The sequence below is a fragment of the Eriocheir sinensis genome, chromosome 62 (assembly GCF_024679095.1).
Source record: "Eriocheir sinensis breed Jianghai 21 chromosome 62, ASM2467909v1, whole genome shotgun sequence".
Lineage (NCBI taxonomy): Eukaryota > Metazoa > Arthropoda > Malacostraca > Decapoda > Varunidae > Eriocheir > Eriocheir sinensis.
The window spans coordinates 2,662,039-2,685,000 of record NC_066570.1 but is presented as its reverse complement, the minus strand read 5'-3'; the positions used below and the strand labels follow the sequence as shown (position 1 = coordinate 2,685,000).

At 41.5% G+C, this 22,962-nt stretch overlaps 1 protein-coding gene across 1 annotated transcript in view; it reads right to left on the bottom strand.

The window, feature by feature from the left end:
• Positions 1-22,962, bottom strand: part of LOC126986543 (SCY1-like protein 2) — a 306,279-nt gene that overhangs the window by 268,189 nt on the left and 15,128 nt on the right. The window contains exon 4 of the mRNA XM_050842810.1: positions 4,944-5,064. Within this exon, the coding sequence (XP_050698767.1) occupies positions 4,944-5,064 (121 nt within the window). The remainder of the gene's footprint in view (positions 1-4,943; positions 5,065-22,962) is intronic.

The window sequence follows — 22,962 nt, the reverse complement described above, 5'->3', positions numbered from 1 at the left end:
TCGCGTCCCAAATATTGCCCGAGCGCGGGGGGAGAAAAAGCGTCCGAGATGAAACAAGGAAAATAATAATAATAATATGACTTTTTTTTTTCCGTGCGTAGACGATGACGGGAACGACGATGAGTAACAATAACAACAAGAACAGCAACAATAAAAACAACAACAATAACAACAACAGCAACAGCAACAACAACAACCTTCGCAAGATAACAAGATCAACTGCCACTACTGCCACTTCTACTACTACTACTACTACTACTACTACTACTACTACTACTACTATTACTACTACTACTACTACCATTTACTCCTCTTTCATTTTTTTTCTTTTTACTTCCCATATTCCTTCCCTCTTTTAGTCCTTCATACCTTTCTTCCTTCCTTCCTTCCTCTCCGTTTCTTCCTTCCTTCCTTTCCGTTTTTTCCTTCCTTCCTTCCTTCCTTCCTAACTTCCTTCTTTCCTAATTCCTTCTCCCTCTATCTTTCTCCCTTTTCCTCCTCTCTTCCCTCCCTACGTTGCCTAACTTCCTTCTTTCCTAATTCCTTCTCCCTCTATCTTTCTCCCTCTCCCTCCTCCCTTCCCTCCCTACGTTGCCTCCCTAACCTTCTTATTTTTTTTTTACCCCTTCGTCGCATCCTCCTACGTGTTCGTCGCTTCCAATATTTTCGATTTTTTTTTTCCCTGAGATTAACAACTTCCTCTCTGAAATTTGCCTTGAAATATCCTCTACTCCCTCTGCTCTTCTCTCTCCTCCTTCTTCTCCTCTCTCTGTGTTTCTGTATCTGTCTGTCTCTCATTCTCTTTCTCTGAATTTCTATCTATCTATATTATTTTTATATTTATCTATCTATGTATTTATCTATATATCTACCAAGCAAACCATGAACAACAGCAACAAGAACAAGAATAACAATGATAGCAAAACATACAATACTAACAATAACAACAATTAACAATAACAGCATCACCAACCCCACCAACAATCACCACCACCACCAGCGCCGCTTGTCACCTTGCCCCGACGCCCCTTAATCACTCGTTCATTAACATAACACCTGACCCGGCATTAATATGAGCAGTGTAATTGCCACTTAACAAAACATGAATATTTTAAGGTAATCAGCCCCGGTCTTGTTGGTGGAGGGGAAGGGAGAGGAGGGAGAGGGAGGGAGAGTAGGAAGAGTTGCTGGCGCTACACAGTACGGGATTGTAAATTAGGGCATACAATCAGTAGAGAAAATATAAGAAATGTATACACTCAGATGACAGATTTAGGGGGGAAACGAAAAGGGGAGACAGGAGGGAGAAGTAGAAGATAGAAGGGGCAAGATTATGACGCTATACACTGTGGGATTGAAAAAATATGACAGAAGGAAAGGGAGATGATTGAGGGTAAGAGAAATAAAAATATTGTCGCTACACAGTACGGGATTGTAAAATAGATTAAATGTACCCACCCAAGTGTGCGTTTAAGGATAAGAAAGGACGGGAGAGCAAAGAAAAAAAAAGGAGATAAATGAAAATAAGATAAAAGTTAGGAGAAAGAAAAAGATTACGACACAACACACAAGATTGGAAACTTTGGATACATTAACCACAGACATAAAAAGAATCATATACTCAACTAACTGGATTGGGGTGGAAGGAAAGGGGAGAGGAGAGGGAAAAGGAGATGATGATATGAGATAGGGAGATAAAAAATGGAAATAAGATAAAAGCTAAGAGAAAGAACAAGATGACGACACAACACACAAGATTGGAAACTTTGGATACATTAACCACAGACATAAAAAGAATCATATACTCAACTAACTGGATTGGGGTGGAAGGAAAGGGGAGAGGAGAGGGAAAGGGAGATGAGGATATGAGATCATGAAGGACGAAACCGAGAAGACAAAAGAGAAGAGATGGGACGAGAGGGATCAAACGTGGCTGAAGACAACAGTAGTAGGCGGTGGCTGAGTGGTAGCGTGCTGGGCCCACATTCACCGCGTGATGGACGACGCGAGTTCGAGTCCCCACGCTACCACCTCGGATTTTTCAGTCACCGCCGAGTGGCTTAAAACTACCCACATGCTGTTCTGAAGACCACCCATCAACCCGGACTCTAGAGGAAACCGTCCAAGTGAATCAAGAACGAGTTCCGGGGGGCAACTTGAGGCAAGAGAAGATGGCGCCACTATAAACACTTGCCTGTGCCATGACGGGATGGGGCCGAGTACCATTCAGGCCCCTCAAGCAAGCCTACCATTGCTATAGGCGTAGACGTAAAAAAGAAGGATAAAAAGTTCTTCCCTCTTCTTCAGAGCTCAGAAGTGACATACAGCAGCCCCTTGGAGTTCAGGGCACGACGGCGATAAGACTGAGCTGTTATGTCAACGTACTAATGATAAATGTTCACAGGTTTTTATTTTTACAACAAAGAAGACAGCTCAAGGGCACATCAAAAGGAAACAATAATAAAAAAAGACCGCAACTTGCTGCTCCTAAAAAGAATCCAAAGAGGTGGCCGAAAGAGAGTTTGAATGTCTATACTATTCTTTGACTCCGTTCTTTCCACTCTCAATCTTTTCCTCGTTCTTTGCCTCCCATCATCTTTAACTTCATCATTCCCAAACTCAATCTTCATCTCCCTCGTTTACTCAATCCCTTTGATCCTCACTGCCTTCTAACCTACCTCCATTTTTCTCTCATTCACTGCCTTCATTCAATCTCTTTTCATTCCATCTTTTTTTCATGTTCTCTTTCAGTTAGTATATGATTTTTTTTTTAAGCTGTTGATGAAGAATATTAACCGAAGAATAAGTTCGATTTCTACCTATCTAATTGTTGATCTATTAATCTATCTATCTATTTATCCATGTGTTTATCTACTTAACCCTATCTATCGATCTATCTATCTATCTCTTTATGTCATTCACTGCCCTCACTCAATCTCTCCTTCTCATACCAACTTTATTCATGTTCGTCCTCCCTTCATTAATATATAAACTTATTTTTTAAACTGTTGATGAAGAATATTAACTACGGGTCGTATTTTAAGACATTTCGCCGTCCAAGAACACATATTCGCCAAGGCTTTCGTAGGAGTTGTGGGCATTTCCAGGAGTAGTTTTATGACCCTGGTGGTAGTCTGACCCTTCTCCTGTACCGTGAACCTGAAGAAACACTCATTAGAACCCGACTGACCCTCTCTTTGACCTTTAGAAATAGCTGATGTAAGAAGCCACAGTGTCTCATAATACCTATTTAACCGAAGAATAAGTTCGCTTTCTACTTATCTAATTACTGATCTATTAACTATCTATGTATCCATGTATCTATCTACCTAACCCTATCTATCTATCTTCAAGCACCTTACCATTCCTAGCTCACGTTTTGTCAACAATGCTGGCTTCTCCATATGGATCTTCCCTCCTCCTCCTCCTCCTCCTCCTCCTCCTCCTATTCTCCTCATGTTCCTCCCTATTATACTCAAACGTCCTCCTCCACTTCCCCGCCCACTTCATGTTGTCATATATCATGTATCACTGAGGCTCACCAGATGGAAAGTGAGTTATTCGCTTGCAATGTGAAGCTTATCTCATTTATTGTGGGTCATTATGTGCCATTTTCGGTTTCTTTTCCCTCTTGTTGAAGTTTATTTATCCATAGTAATTGAGTTTATCCCATTTATCTATTTTTTTCCTGCAGTCACTGGCATCGCACGTGTATTTTATTCTTGTCAACACTTTTTACCTATATCATTTCCCACACATTTTTTTTTACAACAAAGGAGACAGCTCAAGGGCAAAAAATAAATGAAACAATAATAAAAAAGCCCGCTACTCGCTGCTCCTAAAAAAAAAAGAATCAAAAGAGGTGGCCGAAAGAGAGGTCAATTTCGGGAGGAGAGGTGTCCTGATACCCTCCTCTTGAAAGAGTTCAAGTCGTAGGAAGGAGGAAATACAGATGAAGGAAGATTGTTCCAGAGTTTATGGTAACTGATTCAGGATAACAGCTTTATTTTTTCCACCACTGTTCTCCCTTTCCTCCATTCCCAGCATTCTCCTCTCCTCCGCTCCATCCCTCTCCAACGCTTTCCAGGACTTCCCGCCTTCCCAACACCCTCGTAAACATAACACCACCAAAGCACACACATTTGACAAGGCTTTCGTGGGAGCTGTGGACCTTTCCATGGGTATAGTTTTATGACCCTGGCGGTAGTCTGACGAAACCTCTGTACCATGAACGTGAATAAAACTCGTGAGAACCCGACTAACCTCTTTTTTGGACTTTGGAAATAGCTGATGTTAGAGTCGGGAGCGTTTGAAAATACCAACCTACACCACACGCAGTTTTTCCACCACTCCATCATTGCCGAATTACTCCAACACTCCTCTAACCCGACAACTTCCTACCCTTCCCTAACACTCAGCGCCAAAGATCCTGCCTTATGGAGCTTGTACACCACACGCAGTTTATCCACCACTCCTCTAACCCAACCACTTCCTACCCTTCCCTAACACTCAGCGCCAAAGATCCTGCCTTATGGAGCTTGTACACCACACGCAGTTTATCCACCACTCCATCATTGCCGAATTACTCCAACACTCCTCTAACCCGACAACTTCCTACCCTTCCCTAACACTCAGCGCCAAAAATCCTGCCTTATGGAGCTTGTACGATCATTTCAGGAGCACACGCTAGAGATCCGTCCCTTGGAGAGCAAAAACACACACAAATCCACTAACAGCAAACCTCATGTACCTCTTATAAGGGTGAAGATTTGCCGTTTCTTATCCAATATAATCACATATCATCTTCTGCCCTCAGCAATTACTACATTCTTTCTACTCTACCTTACAATTAGTATCAACACCTGTCACCTTTGCATCAACACCACACTCTCTCCTCCTCCTCCTTCTCTTCTTCCTCCTCCTCTAATCCCCAGGGTACTCACCAGTAAACTCCAGGCCGCCCAGCTTCCACGTGCCCCGCTTGGTGACGAAGACCGAGGCGGGGGTGACGTTGCGGTGAATCACGTGGCAGGAGTAGTGCAAGAATGACAGCGCCTCCGTCAGCTGCGGGAGAGAAAGAAAACGGGGTAAAGGAGGGAGAGAAAACGGGGTAAAGGAGGGAGAGAAAACGGGGTAAAGGAGGGAGAGAAAACGGGGTAAAGGAGGTCGATGAAACGGAGACTGATATAAAAAGTCAGGCTAATGCGGTGATGGTAGAAAATAGAGTAATAAGGTCTAATAAGAAAATAATAGAAGAAGAAAGAAATGTGCAATGGAAATGTTTGAGGATGCGACAAAAATGCGTTGGTGAGTGAGCGAATGTGAAGGAGACACACACACACACACACACACACACACACACACACACACACACACACACACACACACACACACACACACACACACACACACAAAGAAATAGAACAAAAAAGTAAACACGAAAAATCAGGAACCATTTACAACTTCCAATTCTCCTCCTCCTCCTCCTCCTCCTCCATCACCATCACCTCCCGAACACAGAAAGCCAAGCCAACATGTTAGAAGAAAATAGGTTCCGGGTGATAAATTGTTCTCTCTCTCTCTCATCCATCATACATTCTTTACAACAATAGAGGCTTTTTAAACAGTTTTTCTTCTCCTTTTAATACTACATCTTAAAAACCTTCAGGCTCAAAAAAGGGAGAGGAACAATATAGTATTTTTTTTATTTATTTGTTACTTGTGTCCTTCTGTTTTCAGTGGAAGTAGCAAAGTTTAAACTACTACATTTTTCTCTGTGGTCATTTTAGAATACTGGAGACTTGTTTCTACACCTGTAATTAGTTTTCAGTGGCAGACCAAACTAATCAAGGGTTCTGTACTGTTTCTTTCTTCTTCCTCTCGCATCAACGTATTGGAGTCTTGCACTGTGGTTCTTATGGCTTTTCCCACTATTTAGAAGCCATGTACTGACACCACCATCACCACTATCATCATTGCAACCACCACCACCACCACTACCACCATAACCTTCGTCAACATAGTGAGAGCAGAATGGAGAGATAAAAACAACTGACTTCTTAACGAGGCAAAGGAACGCAAAGACAATAAAAAAAGATGTATATGAAGTACCGCCGCCACCATCTGTTTTCGTCACACCAATGGGAGCGTGAATATGTATGAATCTTCTTTAGTCCCGCGGAAAAAAAACTACTTTATGAGAAACTAAAGTATCCTGATGTATATAGGATGTTGGTACTATTACCCTTCGACTATTATTACTACTATCGCCACCACCACCACTACTACTACTACTACTACTACTACGACTACTACTACTTCAAGGAGTACAGTAAGTGGCTTGGAGACTGTTGTGACGAAGAACGCAGACCACTAATGCCTGTAAGCTTATTAAAGGACAGGGGGAGAGAGAGAGAGAGAGAGAGAGAGAGAGAGAGAGAGAGAGAGAGAGAGAGAGAGAGAGAGAGAGAGAGAGAGAGAGAGAGAGAGAGAGAGAGAGAGAGAGAGAGAGAGAGAGAGAGAGAGAGAGAGAGAGAGAGAGAGAGAGAGAGAGTTAAACAAACCCGTCGGCACAGACCAAGTGATGTGTTTGTAAGAGTAACTACCAAGGGAAACCAAACACCTGTGAGCTCTACGCCATGTTGTGTGTGTGTGTGTGTGTGTGTGTGTGTGAGAGAGAGAGAGAGAGAGAGAGAGAGAGAGAGAGAGAGAGAGAGAGAGAGAGAGAGAGAGAGAGAGAGAGAGAGAGAGAGAGAGAGAGAGAGAGAGAGAGAGCAGACATATCGGTATCGGTACATTCCTACATCAAATATTCTCCTTTATTTTGCTGCTTCTCCATCTATTCCTCGTCCTCGTCCTCGTCCTCTTCCTCCGAGCCTCCTTCGCCCTCTCCTCTTTCGCCTTCTCCTCCTCCTCCTCCTCCTTCGCCACCTCCTCCTCTTTCCATTTATCAAAAGAGGAAGTCTGATGTAGATAGCATGACTCCCTCCTACTCCTCCTCCTCCTCCTCTTCTTCCTCCTCCTCCTCCTCCTCTTCTTCCTCTTCCTCCTCCTCCTCCTCCTCAAGTCGTAATGAGGGCGCGCAGTGCTGAAGCAGACCAGAAAGAAAATAAATAAAGAAAAGAAAAAGAACGAGATCTGGGAGGTCGAGACGAAAGGGAAAGGAAGAAAAGAAGCGAGGAGGAAGCCTGGAGCGAAGGGGAAGAAAGACGGAAAAAAGGGAGACGGAAGGAACGAGCGAAACGGAGGTGAAGGCAAGAGGGAAAAGAACAAACAAAGGCAATAAGAAGAGGAGGAAGAAGAGAAGAAAAAAGAAATGGATGGAGAATATTAAAAGGAGAAGGGGAAGTAATCAAAGAAAAGAAAAGGAAAAGAATGAGAAAAAAGAATTAAAGAAAGAAAAAAGAAAGAAAGAAAAGGGAGGAGATATGAAAAAGAAAAACTAATGACGATGCAAGAAAAATAACAATAAGTAGAAAGAAAGAAAGGAAATATAGAAAAACTGAGATACAGCGAGAAGGAAATAAAAAGACATAAAAACAACAACTAAAAAAAACAGAAGGAAGGGAAAAGAAAACAAAAGAAAGACAGGAAAGAAAAGCAAAATAAAGGATAAAAGAAATAAAACGAAGAAACGGATGGAAAAGCACAAATGTCCAGAGAAAAGAACAGAAAAGGCAAGCAAAATGAAGAATACGAGAAAGAACAGAACGGAAGAGGAGGAAAAATGGGATAAAAATATTAGACGTGGCAAGGAGACTATACAAAAATATTCAGAGGAAGAAAAGTCAGCGCGTAAAACCGACCCCTTGCAGAGAGCACACACGTCGAGGCGCAGTAATACAAACGTTGGGAGAAAGAAATGACGCGAAAAGTCGTAGTATAAAATTATAACTCAAAAAAGCGGGATGAAATAATAATACACACAAAAAAGGAAGCAAAGACACAATGTTCTCGATACGTTTACATACTTTATGATAAGATATATATGATGTACGACAGCAGAGGAATAGAAAACATTAAATAAACAGGAAAACCAGAGAAATAGAAAAAAAAACAAGTAGAGAAGAATTAAATAGAAAAAAAATTGAAAAAGTAGTCGAATAAAATTATAAAACACAAAAATGAAGCAAATGTAAAATATAGTCTCGATACAATTTTCACACCGTACGATAATTTCTTTACAAGGAAAGATGTCAGAGGGAGACGAAAAATTATAAACAGGAAAATCACTACAAAATATGATATAGAAAAAAATAAGTGAAGAATAATCAAATTGAAAAAAATAGAAAAAATGGTAAACTAATCTGTCAGACGCACGATACAATATATATACTTGCTTTACGATAATCTTTATATAGTGTACGATAATGAGGTTTAGATTATCACAAAAAAATGGAAGAAAATATTTGCATTGGAAAGTAAAAGAAAAGAAGGAAGGACTAAGGGAAGGAAGGAAAGAAGGATGGGAAGACGGCAGGAAGGAAAGGAAGGAAGGAACAGCGAAAGGATGGAGAGATAGAGGATAGAAAAAATTGAAGGAAGAAGATAAGGCGGAAAGAAAGGAAGGATGGGAAGATGCTAGAAAGTATAGAAAAGAGATGAAAGACGGAAGGAAGGAAAGAAAGGAAGGAACAGCGAAAGGATGGAGAGATAGAGGATAGAAAAAATTGAAGGAAGAAGATAAGGCGGAAAGAAAGGAAGGATGGGAAGATGTTAGAAAGGATAGAAAAGAGATGAAAGACGGAAGGAAAGATGGAAAGAAGGGAAGAAGGAAAGATAGAAGAAGAGCTATGTCCCTCGCAATATATATTTCTCACTCATATTCTTCTCAACTCTATTTGTCTTCATTTTCCTTCTTCTGGGAGAGTTTAGCGCAGGTCGTGGTAGGTCGGGGAAGGGTCGGGAGAAGGTCGGGGATGGGTCGGGGACTGGCGTGCAAAGTCGTGTCTATCTCTGTTTGACTTTCCGTTTGTTGACTCGCATCTCGCCTCGCCTCTTTGCTGCCTCCTCCTCGTCCTCCTCCTCCTCCTCTTTTTTTCTCCTTGTATTCCTTTTCGTTCTCCTTGTTGCTCTTCTTCCGTCTTATCCTCATCCTTTTCCGCTTCCCCTTCCTCTTCTTCCTCCTCCTCTTCCTCCGTCTCCTTCTTCTTGTTCTCGTTCTGGCTCATGTTTTTGTTCTTCTTCTTCTTCTTCTTCTTCTTCTTCTTCTTCTTCTTCTTCTTCTTCTTCTTCTTCTTCTTCTTCTTCTTCTTCTTCTTCTTCTTCTTCCTCTTCCTCCTCCTCCTCCTGCCTCACTCTTTAAGAAATTCACGCGGCAGGCAAACAAATGTCCCGGACCGAAGGAGATTTATGGAGCCGCGCGACACACGGACTCCTACATCGGCTGAGCGGGTTGACTGCCGCTGCCCCGCTTTGCTCCGACGGGTTTATATTGCCTTTTATCCCCACTGGATGTTGGCTTGTTATTTTGTATTATTTTTCATGTTTTTGTCACGTTTTTTTTCTTGTATTTCATATTTTCCCTCTTACCAGCTTTTTTTTACGTGGTTTGTTATTTTATTTCATTTTTCATAGAGCATATTATATTGTCTTTTGGTGTTTTATTTCTACGTCAAGGGAACGTCAAGGGAATGGTTCATGTTGCTTTAATGAGACGATGTGTGTGTGGAGTAGCGGACAATTCAGCGGTTCGCCTGTTTCCATGTGAAGATTTATTGTGATTGGAGAAATTTAGACATCAAACAAATAGTTCACGTTTCTTTCAAGTGAATGATTTAGAATTAAACATTGGTAAATAAGAAATCCATCTTCTTCCTAGAGCTATTTATGGCCATGGAAACAGTTCTTGTCGTGTAGAGTGTCCCGTGGGTCATTCATGGTTGTGGAATACTCTGGTGAGGTGACTTTGTTTATCCTGTATTTAGAAAAGTAAAGGTAAAGTTGGGGGCATACACTGTAGCAGCGCGTGGCCTCGGTGCTCATCTCCGTAACATTGGCCCTTGAGCCTGTGGTGGAAGGGAGCCCATTACCCCGGGACACAGGGCCAGTGTGCCACCCGGGTTACCACAGTTTACCTTCCCCAGGTTTCCCCAGGTACCCATTTATCGACCAGCCCGAGAGGGAGGATGAATAGCTGGGTGAGCTGCACGCCGACTGCCCGGGCCGGGATTCGAACCCGCGCCCGAGGAGTAGAGGCCAGGCACGCTGACCACTAGACCACGGAGGTGTAAGTAGTTAGAAATGAAAATGAAAATAAACAATTATAGCTGTGAGTGCAAAAGATATCCAAAAATAAATAATTGTCAGATGCTGTGCTTAACTCACGGTGATTTCCTACATTTTTTCTTCTACCAGTGTTCGAAGTCAGGAAAAAAGTTACGCCTTGCCGTCTGACAAAGATGCACGAAAAACTCTGATTCACAGCGGAACAAAACCGGACGTGGGGGACTTGAAACAAAGGGAGGTAGACCATTCTTTTGAAACAACCTTTTTTTTCTTTTTGTGGAGGCATGGCTTTACGATTTTTCCTTTTTTTAACTATTCCCTTGGCTGCCTCCATTGTTATAAACTCCAAAAAACGAAAAAAAGTAAAACGTGACGAGTGCCAGAAAGTAGACCTCGAAAATCAAGACTTATATTCCCACGTCAAACAAACGTAAGACAAAACACAACGTACAGGACACAAATGTTGATCCCTTGACTGGCACGCTGCGACTCAACTCCTCGCCATCTCCCGCATGTTTATCGACTCCCGTGGGAAGGACGAGGTTTACCGGGGACACTGGCCGAGGCTTCCCCAACAGAGGCATGACCTGTAACTTCCGTCCGTGAGTCCCCTGATCACGCAACGACACGGCAACACCACGAGGCGCCTTCCCTCACACACCAACACACGAAGCACTGAACCCAAGTCCTTCAGGTGCTGTTAAAATCATCGTATCATAAAATATAACAAAAGAAGATAAGATGGTTCCACTCAGCTTCAATGGAGTTAATTCAACGTACGTGTCTTTGGCCTGTGAGGTCCTAGTGGAACTGAATCTTGCCCGGGACACAGTGCTAACTTAGAACGATGAAGAAGGACAACAAGAGGATGTAATAAGAGGTTTACGTCCATGTCATTCAGAAAAACAAAGGTTGGTATTGTCAGATGCTCCCGCTCCTCACAGCAACTATTTCCAAAGGCCAAAAAGAAGGTTAATAGAATTCTAATGAGTGTTCTTTTAGGTTCACGGTACAGAAGAAGGCTCAGACTACCACCAGGGTCATAAAAGTACCCCTGGAAATGCCCTAAACTCCCACGAAAGAATAGTAAATTACGTGTTCCTCGGCGCAGAGATGTTTAAAAATATGTCCCAAAGCTTCTTCCCACGCCCTTGAACAGTAAGGTATCGTCAGCGATGCCAAACTGTCGTACTCTGAACATCGTATTTTAAGCATTTTCATTCCTAAAACTCTCGTACCTTTACAAATAACGATCGAAAATTAAAGTTAGCGTTGAAAAGGTTAAATAGTGATGGTTTTCTTTCATTTTCGCAATAGTTATATGTCAGAAACAACGAGAAGGCAATGTGATGAGTACGATAATATGGCAACGCTGGGTATCGTCTACACGTTCACGGGCCGAAGACGAAGTAAAAATAGAAGCAAAATTCCTTTCTTTCCATTTGTCATTTATATTTTTACAAAGTGATGAAAAACGTAAATTTCGAGGGAGTTGAAATTTCAAAACACGAAAAAATAAACTGAAAAATCTATTTGTTACGCGCAACTTATCACCTGTAAAATAAAAGCAAACATAACCAACCTTCTTCCCACGTCCTTGAACAGTAAAGTATCGCCCACACGTTCACGGGCCGAAGACGAAGTAAAAATCAAAGTAAAATTCCTTTTTTTCTCTCCATTTGTCATTTATATTTTTACAACGTGATGAAAAAGCAAAATTTCGAGGATGTTGAAATTTGAAAACACGATCAAATAAACTGAAAAATGTATTTGTCACGCGTTCACCTGTAAAATAAAAACACACATAACGGTGAATGCAGAGCGTGAAATGTGGGATGTTACACACGAGTACAGAGTTAACCCGGTAGCAGCGACGGGCCAAATTTGTGGCTTTACCGTGTACCAGCGATGGGCCAAATTTCTGCCATGATATAAACCTCCCAAAATAGATGATGCATAAACTGATCACACATGCGTTGATATATATTATGAAATGGTTTGCGTGAGTGATGATTCTTTCTCATTATTTTACTTAGAGGGGCCTTTAACCTAACCTAACCTGCCCTAACCTAAGAAATATGACCCCCGCAGCTACCGGGTTAAGGGGCTATTACACTGGGCAAATTTTCCGTGGATCCTCAGTCAAACCACGATTTCCGCTGGCGTGGTTCTCCTATTTCCGTGGTTTTCTGACGTGTCCACGATCTTGCAAAGCTACGGTAGATTTCACTGAAGGACGACGGTATTACTCACCATCATCATCAGCAGCAATAACAAGAAACAGATGAAAACCTCGCCAGCGGAAATCGTGGTTTGACTGAAGATCCACGGAAAATTTGCCCAGTGTAATAGCCCCTTTGCAGCGTTGCGAAGACTAAAAAGACATAAAACCTTACTATTCGTTACGTTTTTATCTCTATTTAATTTATTCACTGTTAGCGACGAGTTTTGCAGCGAAAAGTAAATACATAAATAAATAAATGAAATGCAGACCAAAAAAATAGATAGAAAAAAGTTTAGTTTATCTACAACTTGGCGTATCACAAAAAGGAACATTAACACCTAAAAAAAGTCTAAGAATTATTGAAAAACTAGACTTGTTTTTCGATTTCTTCTTTTTTTTTTGTCTATTTCATTTATTTTTATTTTTAGCGATTTGTTTGCCATAAAACTAAACAAACAGAATCCACATAAAACTTTGCATATCACAAAAAATAACACGTCAAAAAAGCCTAAAAAATGACTGAACAAATACTCTTCTTTTTGTGTCGAAGCATCATCGCATTGGCTCGGTGCTTCATTTGTGCAGTTCAAAAGCTCGAGCCGACACTCATCAGGCTTCATTTGGTTTGTGTCAGGCGCGCCATCGATAATCTTGCATAAAGCTGATGACCAAACCCAATCATGCGGCGCCGTAGTCATCAGGAGGCGGGGACGTACTGGCAACCGAACAGGGACCTCCAATTCACTGGTGCCGAAGTACAGACAAACAGACAGACACAGACTCTCTCTCTCTCTCTCTCTCTCTCTCTCTCTCTCTCTCTCTCTCTCTCTCTCTCTCTCTCTCTCTCTCTCTCTCTCTCTCTCTCTCATCACAAACTCCTACTTCTTCCTCTAATATACGTAAAGGTAAAGGATAAAAAGACAAAAAGTAGTTCCCGGCGGAGTAATACAAAGGGACGTGCTGCGGCCCCACTAACCAGCCATTAGGTCACGTGACTCGCCTCCGCCAATAACAATCGACCACAGCAAAAGGAATAGTTCAGTGGCGCAGCGTCAAAGGATACACACACACGCACACTCACACGGCTCTCTCTCTGTCTCTTGTATGCGTCTGCTTGGTGTGTGTTTGTGTGTGTGTGTGTGTGTGTTGCAGGTCTATTTATATGTGTATCTGCCAGTCTGTCTGTCTAGTGTTTGTCTTTGGTAGTTAACGGATGAATGTGTTGCTTTGTGCGTTGTTTATATGCATTTTCCAGCTGTACCTAATGATGTGTATATATACATACATATTTACGTGTTTGGCTGCTCTCTCACGCTTAAGTCAGTACATTTTGATGGCAAGTTTGTACATGACTCACAAGGGCAGGACTTGAGCCTCATTAGTAGTGAAGCATTAGTGGAAACAACGAGGTAAAATACACAAAAAGAATGAACGATGAAAACAAGGAAATCCTGAAATATAATATAACAACTCATCTAGCCAACAAATAAGAGAATTATAGCGGGTCACAATATAAAACGCCGGCTTAACGGATGACCGAAACGAAGCAGCAAACGAAGCATGGAAAAAAGAACAAGTAAACACCGATATACAAAACGAAGGAAGAGGGAGGTGTAAGGGAGTGCATTCCAGCTTCCTCGACATGATGAAAACTACGAAAACTTTTGCAAATGAAGTAAAAACAAGATGGAAAGAAAATACGATAATAACTCACATCTCTTATAAATCCAATCAAATAATGACAAAACAATCAGCAAAAGGAAGAGAGAGGAAAACTTAAAAACACACACCTTTAATCAACAGCTTCCTGCTTATAACAAAACACAAGCACACAAGCACCTTTAAAACCATCCTACAGTACGACAACTCCAACACAATCTTCTCCCCGCTGCCAAAAGTACCACACGCACCGTTGCCAGATTGTCGTACTCAGAGCATAGTATTTACCGGTTTCTGACGCCTAACTATTGCCAAGAAACATCAGAATCTAGCTCTTTTAGCGATAACTATAAATGAGTTTCGTTATTGGAGCCCAGAAGACAGTTTGGGGGTAGGAAGTCAGGAAATATTAATAGCTGAGTACGACAATATGGCAACATTGAGGCCCACACGCCAGAGGACCAGTACGCTGCCAGACGTACGACAAAGGGAGGCTTGCCGCAGAAGAGTCTCATTAAATATAACGTCCGCCGGAATACATGTCCCCGGAAGTCAGCGAGGGCGGCTCAGTGACCCCTGACCTTCCGCCGAACCCCCAGCAGAGAATAATGTTAGTTGAGTGGAAGTCAAGGCCGAAAGGAAGCACTACGACGCTGTGACGTGGATGAGTATGAAAGACCTTGTCCGGATCAGTGCTTCCTAACTTCGTCTTTAACATATCCAAGAACTATATTTTTCTTTCTTCAAAAATACAACTACTACTACTTCTATTACTACTACTACTACTACTACTACTACTACTACTACTACTACTACTACTACTACTACTTGTTTTTGTTGCTGCTGTTGTTCTTGAGGTATTAATCTTTGATATTATTTTCACTATTTTTTCGTACCTCATTGACCCCCTGCCTAATCCTTCTTCTTCTTCTTCTTCTTCTTCTTCTTCTTCTTCTTCTTCTTCTTCTTCTCCTCCTGTCTTTCAAAATAAATTCCTTGCTTCCTTCGATTCCTCTTCCTTTGCAGTCTTCCTCTCAATCTTCCTCCTCCCTTTACCTCTCCCATTTTTCAACTCTCTCTCTCTCTCTCTCTCTCTCTTGTCCGCCTTTCATTTGTCTTTCTGCCTGACTCCTCCTCCTCCTCCTCCTCCTCCTCCTCCTCCTCCTCCTCCTCCTCCTCCTCAGAGTCACACCAAACAGGCAGCTTCCGGACTAAAGAGGATGTACAAGCAAGAGAGAGAGAGAGAGAGAGAGAGAGAGAGAATATTCTATGAGAAGGCTAAAATACGTTTCAATGGTTACAGCCACAATCTGATTACTTTTGCTAAAGATTCTCTCTCTCTCTCTCTCTCTCTCTCTCTCTCTCTCTCTCTCTCTCTCTCTCTCTCTCTCTCTCTCTCTCTCTCTCTCTCTCTCTCTCTCTCTCTCTCTCTCTTTATACCATATTTATCAATCCTATTAACCTCACGTCCCCTCCCAATCCTTTTCTTACTCCTTCTTATCCATCTCTTCTTTCCTCTTATGAAAAAATCCTCCTCCTCCTCCTCCTCCTCCTCCTCCTCCTCCTCCTCCTCCTCCCTCTTTCCTCCATTATACTGTGCCTCATCTCATTTTCTTTCTACAGCAAAGGGGAAAAAAAGCTATGTAAGGTCTTTGTGAGGGACGAGGATGGAGAGAGAGAGAGAGAGAGAGAGAGAGAGAGAGAGAGAGAGAGAGTACTGGAGAAAGAAAGAAGGAGAGGAGGAAAAGAGAAAAAGTAGGGAGGGAAAGATAGGTTACTCTCTCTCTCTCTCTCTCTCTCTCTCTCTCTCTCTCTCTCTCTCTCTCTCTCTCTCTCTCTCTCTCTCTCTCTCTCTCTCTCTCTCTCTCTCAAATCAATGCGTAACCAACTGATTGAAACGAATTTAAAGTCGCTGTCTTCTTCTTTTTCTTCTTCTTCTTCTTCTTCTTCTTCCCTCTTTCCTTTTTTTCTACTTTGTTCTATTCTTCTTTTCCCTTTCTTTTTCTTCTCTTACTTCTTTTCTTTTTTTCTTTTTTCTTTTTCTCCGTCGTCCTCTTTTCCTTTTCCTTTTCTTCTTTTCTGCTTCATCACTTAATTCTTCTTTCGTTTAAATTTACCTTTCCGTTTTTATCTTCCTTCTTCTCCCCCTTCTCCTCCTCCTCTTTTTCCTCTTCCTTCCTCTTCTTTTTCCTCCTCCTCCTCCTCCTCCTCCTCCTCCTCCTCCTCCTCCTCCTCCTCCTCCTCCTCCTCCTCCTCCTCCTCCTCCTGCCGCTGCACTTTAGTTTCGTCCTTGCTCTTTCCTATGATTTTCGCGTGTCTATCAAGAGTCTGAGCGCCCACATATGCGCGCACACACGCACGCACTCTCTCTCTCTCACACACACACACACACACACACACACACACACACACACACACACACACACACACACACACACACACACACACACACACAGTCCACATATACACAAAGCCGATCACTAAAGCATATGGAAACGTCAGTGAAAGAATATATAAATAAATAAGTATATTATTCCTTTTCTTCTTCTTTTTCTCATATTTCTTCCTTTCCTTCTTTTTTTTAATCTTATTTTTATTCTTATTTTAATTCGTATTCGTATTCTTTCTTCTTATTCTTATTCTTTTCTTTTTCTTTTTCTTCTTCCTCTTCTTTTAGTTTTTCTTTTAATATTTTCTTTTTTTTTCTTTTTATTTCATCTTTTATCATCATCCACTTCTTTCTCCTGTCCTCCACCTTCTCCTCCACCTCCTGTTTGACATTCGTTACGCTTCCACACACACATTTATAAAAGAAAAAAACTAATTCTGAGTCAAGTTTGCTCAGTCAATACAAACATTTGGCTTTATATTTTTTTCTCCCTCACTCATTTACATACAAAGCTTGAGGCAATTATGTTGAGTCAATACAAATCAACACTAATACATTTTTTCGCCCGTTAGCAATTTGCATACCAGACTGGGAGGCAATATTTCAGGTAATAAGGACTAGAGGAAGACTTGGCAGCAACCTTTGATAACCGAGAAATGAGTGACAGCTGTCTTTGTAAAGCGAGTGAGGAGGAGAAACATAGGAGGAAAAAACAGGAGAGTGGAAGAAGACAACGAAAAGCAGGAGATACGGAGGAAAAGGAAACTGAGAGAAATGAATATATACAGAAAGAAGAGGTAAAAGACCCTGTAAAAGAATGAAGGATAATAAAAGGAAAATGAAGGAAGGAGGAAAGAGATAGCAAAGTAAATGACTGGAAGATGCGAGAAAAATGAAGGAAGAGAGGAGACGGGAAGAGAAAGAATTAAGAGGAGGGAGACGGGGTAAGAAACGAAAAATAGACAGAGAAGGAGAGGAGAAAGAGAGGAAAGAAAAAAAGGGGGAAGAGGGAGGTGAGCCAGAATGGAGACTAGAAAGGAAGGAAGGAGGAGGAAGGGGAAGGAGTGAAGGAGGAAACAACAAAGAAAGGCAAGACAGGAAGAGGAGAAAGTAAGGAAGGCCATTAGTAAACACGGAGAGTGAGACAAAGAGTGTATGCAGAGAGGAGAGAACAAAAAAAAAGTGGGACTGAGGCTTAAAGGTGTTGGGGGAGGAAAGGGAAAAGAGGAGAGAAGGAGAGAGGTAAAGAAGAAAGGCGGGGATGGGTTGAGCGGGGTTAGGGAAAGGAGATCAAGCAGGAATATCACCAACCTTTGAAGAAAAACATTTTTAATAATAAATAAAAATAAAACAAAATAATGAGTGAAAAACAGCGTATTAGCAAAACCGAAATATTTCTTTTTGTTTTTTTCAAAGCATTGTTGTAAAAGTACAGAGATTTTTGTGTTTCCTAACCCTGCTTCAACAATAGTATTCTCCTCCAAGACCGCCGCTGCTGCAACATCGTACCAGCAGGATGTTGGTCACCTAAACAGTCTATTTAAAACACGTATACATTCATTTATAATTTAAATGGAAAATATTTTGTCTCACCGGAAGTCTGCTAATAAAGTGTGAGTTAATGTGCCGCATAATGCCTACTTAGTCATTTAAAGTGAAAATAAAATGTCTCCACAACAAAAAAATATATATATAACGAAAAAATTAACGACCAGCGTAACAGAGACTCCGTTATGTTGTGGCTGCTTGCTGTAAGGGCGGGCGGGTACAAACGTTGCGGCTCTAACCCTCTTCGCTCAATGCAACTGTTTCATATCCATGTATTTGCACATATTAAACGTCAGTTATTTTGTTCGTGACGTTCTATGTTTGTTTTTTTATTTAAATGGAATATAAAAAAAAATCTTGACCCTCTTCGTTCAATATGCAAAGTCAATATCTTTTCCTCTTTTTCTATCTAGGTTTTGTCTCCGGCCGTCTCAATACACGTACCAAATTATGAACTAACGGAATTCCAATATTACCTCGCGGGTAGAAGAGCCTGTCGCCGTTAAAACAGTGATCGGATATTTGGACAAGCGTGGCGGCTCCTCACAAAGCTATTACAATGAACAGTTCTCTCTAGCGCTTATGTCACAATTTTCCGGTGAGAAGAATTTTACCTAGAAAGGAAAAGCCGGCCTCTAAAACAGGTCACTCAAGTCCCCCAAACAGAATCAATCTATCTATCTGTCTACCTATATCTATCTATAGACTCTCGTTTCCCTCGATACAGTTCACTGCTCCTGCTTTACGGGATAGAATTTCAAGTTTATCGGATCGACTATCCAACACATTCATATCATCTTTGTAATAAAAAAAAAATATATAAAAGAAAATGACAGAAAAAAAATGTTCTCTTCAAAAATACCTAAAATTCCCTGCAGACGGTCTGATATGAACCGTGTCCAATGTTCTGGTGGTTGCACACTACTCTCTCTCTCTCTCTCTCTCTCTCTCTCTCTCTCTCTCTCTCTCTCTCAATAGGATCAAAACATATCGTATTGTGGATTAATTCATCATAATTCACGGCCAATTAGCTTGCATTACGATGTGAGCCGTACACGAGAGAGAGAGAGAGAGAGAGAGAGAGAGAGAGAGAGAGAGAGAGAGAGAGAGAGAGAGAGAGAGAGAGAGAGAGAGAGAGAGAGAGAGAGAGAGAGAGAAGTGAAAATAATATCTATTCGTCGAAAAGAAAACAAACTGGCAATATTTTTCAGAACGTTTTTCTTCTCTGTTGTTGATCAAAAGGAAGTGAACGAAATAAATAAATGTTCGTCGGTCCGGAACAAAACGGTGCAATTTTTGTTTTCCTTCCCCTCCCCCAGAATGGCCATCTCTCTCTCTCTCTCTCTCTCTCTCTCTCTCTCTCTCTCTCTCTCTCTCTCTCTCTCTCTCTCTCTCGTATGCCTCTCTATCCCACACTCATCCCTCACTTAACACCCGTGCCCTACATAACTGTCGCTGGTAACAAAACTCTGCGGTGGTAGGTTTCCACATTTCAATAACTCTACTGTTAAACCCATTACTTCGATGCTTGTACACGCGACTCATTGCTGTTATTTTAGTTTTTTTTTTAATATTAATGCACATACTCGAGGATTTCACGTCATTATTCATTTTGCTAGATTATTTATTAGCTGGAAAGATTGGAAGTGTTTTAACAAGCATATTTTTTGGAATTTTGTGAGAAGGTATTCGAGTGCTTCATGACCCTATTTATTTATTTAGCTGATTATTTAGATAGCCTATTTAATTCTCTTTCTTTTCCTCTCTTTCTCTCTCTCCTCTTTTCTTTCTCTCTTTTTCTCTTTTATTTTTGTTTGCTTTTTCCCTTTTCTCTTAGTTTCTGTTGTTTTATTTATGTTGTTCTTCATTTGTTATTCTTCTTCGTCTACTACCCACAGTAGGCCCCTCTGCATACGAAGTGGAGGGAAGTATCATGCGTCATTTCGTATTCTCTGTCTTTTCACATGCAGTTTATTCGTCCGGCGTGTTTTATTCCGAGTCCTGACTTGCTAAAAACATCTTAAAGGGGAGGAGGTGGAAGGAAAGACGAGGACGAGACTGAAGATGGAAAGGACGCAGAAGAGGAGTAAAAGGAAGAGAAGGAAGAGGAGGTGGAGGATTAAGGAGGAGGAGGAGGAGGAGAGCAGGAAAAGGAAGAGGATGGGGATGAGGATAATTATGATGATGATGAAGAAGAGGGCGAGAAAGATGAATAGGACGAGGACGAAGAAAGACAAAATTAAAACGGAGGAGATATATAAGGAGGAGATGAGGAGGAGGAGGAGGAGGACGACAAGGAATATATAAAATAGGAGAAAGCAAGGTAAGGAGAGTAGGAGAAATAGAAAAACGGTGAAAATAATAAGAACAACGACAACAACATCATCACCACCACCAACAACAACAACAACACCTCCACCACCAACAACAACAACAAGTATGTCCTCCACGCCCTCTACACCTGCCCTCAATCATTCCAGGTCACTATATATTTTTTCCCCGCCGGCTACATCTTCGTTAGTATTTCCATTCATAATATTTAATTCACGAGCTCCTACACGCAACACATGATCAGCGGCGCCGCGAGGTAAGGTATACATCGTTGCCAGACACTCATGTACGAAGAAGGAAAGGCATGGAAAAAAACAGTCATTAAATTGATGGGAAAGAAAAGTAGGAACATTAAGCAACTTCCCAAGACTTTTATATAGTCAGGCTTATGTGTGGGTTTAAAGCAACAGGTAATTGTATTTTTATCCTTTTCATGGTGGCGTTTTTCAAAATTTTGCTTCTTCTTGTTTTCGCCTTCACTTACTTCACATTAAGCAATTTCCAAAGAATTTTACATAGTCAAGCTTATGTAGGGGTTTAAAACAATAGGTAGTTGCATTTTTATCCGTTTCATGTTAGCGTTTTTCAAGATTTTGCTTCTTCTATATTTTTTCAATATTTTCTACTTCAACATCTTCTCTTGCCTTGTTATTTTTCTTTATACACAAATCAGAGTAAAAAAAGGACGGAACTGCTTTTTCCTTTCCGATTAACTGTTTGGATTCCGAACCATGCAAGCGATAGAGGGCCAAGAATGTGACTCTTAAGAGGTTCCACAGCGTTCTAACGCCTTAAAGAGCTCCTCCTTGAAGTCTTCTCGCGACAGCTTGTAGTCTTGACGCAGCGACATTACCACAAAGAGACTGAAGTATACCTTGTTATAAGAGGATGAGAGAGAGAGAGAGAGAGAGAGAGAGAGAGAGAGAGAGAGAGAGAGAGAGAGAGAGAGAGACCTCTCAAACACAAGCGCACACACACAGACAAACAAACAAACAAACAACAAAGGGGCAAACTCACTGACCCAAACACGGACACTGCCAGAAACACCGTGGCTCACACACACACACACACACACACACACACACACACACACACACACACACACACACACACACACACACACACACACACAGAAAAGCAAGTAAACGTGTATGAGCACAATCAAACTAAAAAAAAACACGCAAAAAACAGAAACAAACACATACAAACACGGGCAAAACTAAGCCTCATAAATGCATTAATAGTTGTGTTCCGCTGCAAATTCTTTTCCATCATTTTATTTCCCTGTTAACAATATCAACGGAGTCCACAGATTTTTTTTTTTCGGGGTGGTTGGTGTGTGTGCAGGGGGGTGTAGGGTCAGGGGGAGAGATGGAGGGGAAGGGGAAAAGGAGAGAGAGAGAGAGAGAGACACAGAGACAGACAGACAGACAGACAGACAGACAAACAGAGATACGAATAAAATGAGATAGGAAAACATACAGACAGAGACAGAGAATGAGAAATAGAATATAAATGTGATATAAATCTAATCATAACCAAATAAACAACTAGGTAAACAAATAACTACGAAAATGAAGCAACGACCCATAAAAACACCTTATTAATGACAATTCTCTGATGAATGGAAAAAGTATCTGAGTGGCATGACCGGTTTTTCACGTCACTATCACCCTCACTATCACCATCATCTTCTCGTGTCATGTTCCCGGCGACGCGATAACAGACACACGCTGACAAGGCGGCGACGAAACAGAAAAAATCATGCAAAACGGAAAAGCAAGAGAAGAAAAAGCCATGCTCTGTTGTCACTCAGGCGAGGACGAGGAGGACGAGAAAAGACTCAATGCGTTTTAGGTTTTCTGATGTGAGTTTATATATACACACACACACATGTCTTGCGAGGAAATGTTTGTATCGGAGAAGGAGCAGGAGGAGGAGGAGGAGGTGACGGCGGCGGCGTAGGAGGAGGAGGAAGAGGAGGAGGAGGAGGAGAGTAAAAAGGAGGAAGGGGAGGAGAAGAGGGAAGAGGAGGAGGAACAGGAGAAGGAGAAAGGGGAAAAAGAGGAGGAGGAGGAGGAGGAGGATAATGAAGAAGAAGAAAAGAAGGAATAAGAGGAGAAGCTAGAGGAGGAAGTGGAGAAGGCAGAAGAGGAGGAGGAAGAAGAAGAAGAAGAAGAAGGAGGAGGAGGAGGAGGAGGAGGAGGAAGTGAAAATATTGTGAAGACGATTCGGACGCATAACTCCAAAACAGACAAGTCGGAAACACGAGGGGGAAAAAATATTGAAGAAAATGAAGATAAACACAACTTGGAACGGACGCTTTCCTGCATATATGTCTGGCAACGGTACAAAATATTATTCAGGATTTCTTTCTACTTTTTCTTTCTTATACAACTCTTGGCTGCTGTGTCCTGCTACGAGAGAAAGGGATTAACACACACACACACACACACACACACACACACACACACACACACACACACACACCATCTTCGCAGAGAGAGAGAAAACAGACACTGGTTCACTCCCTCTGTTTCATCAAATATACTGTTCTTTACATCCCTTGTTTGCTTGCTGCGTG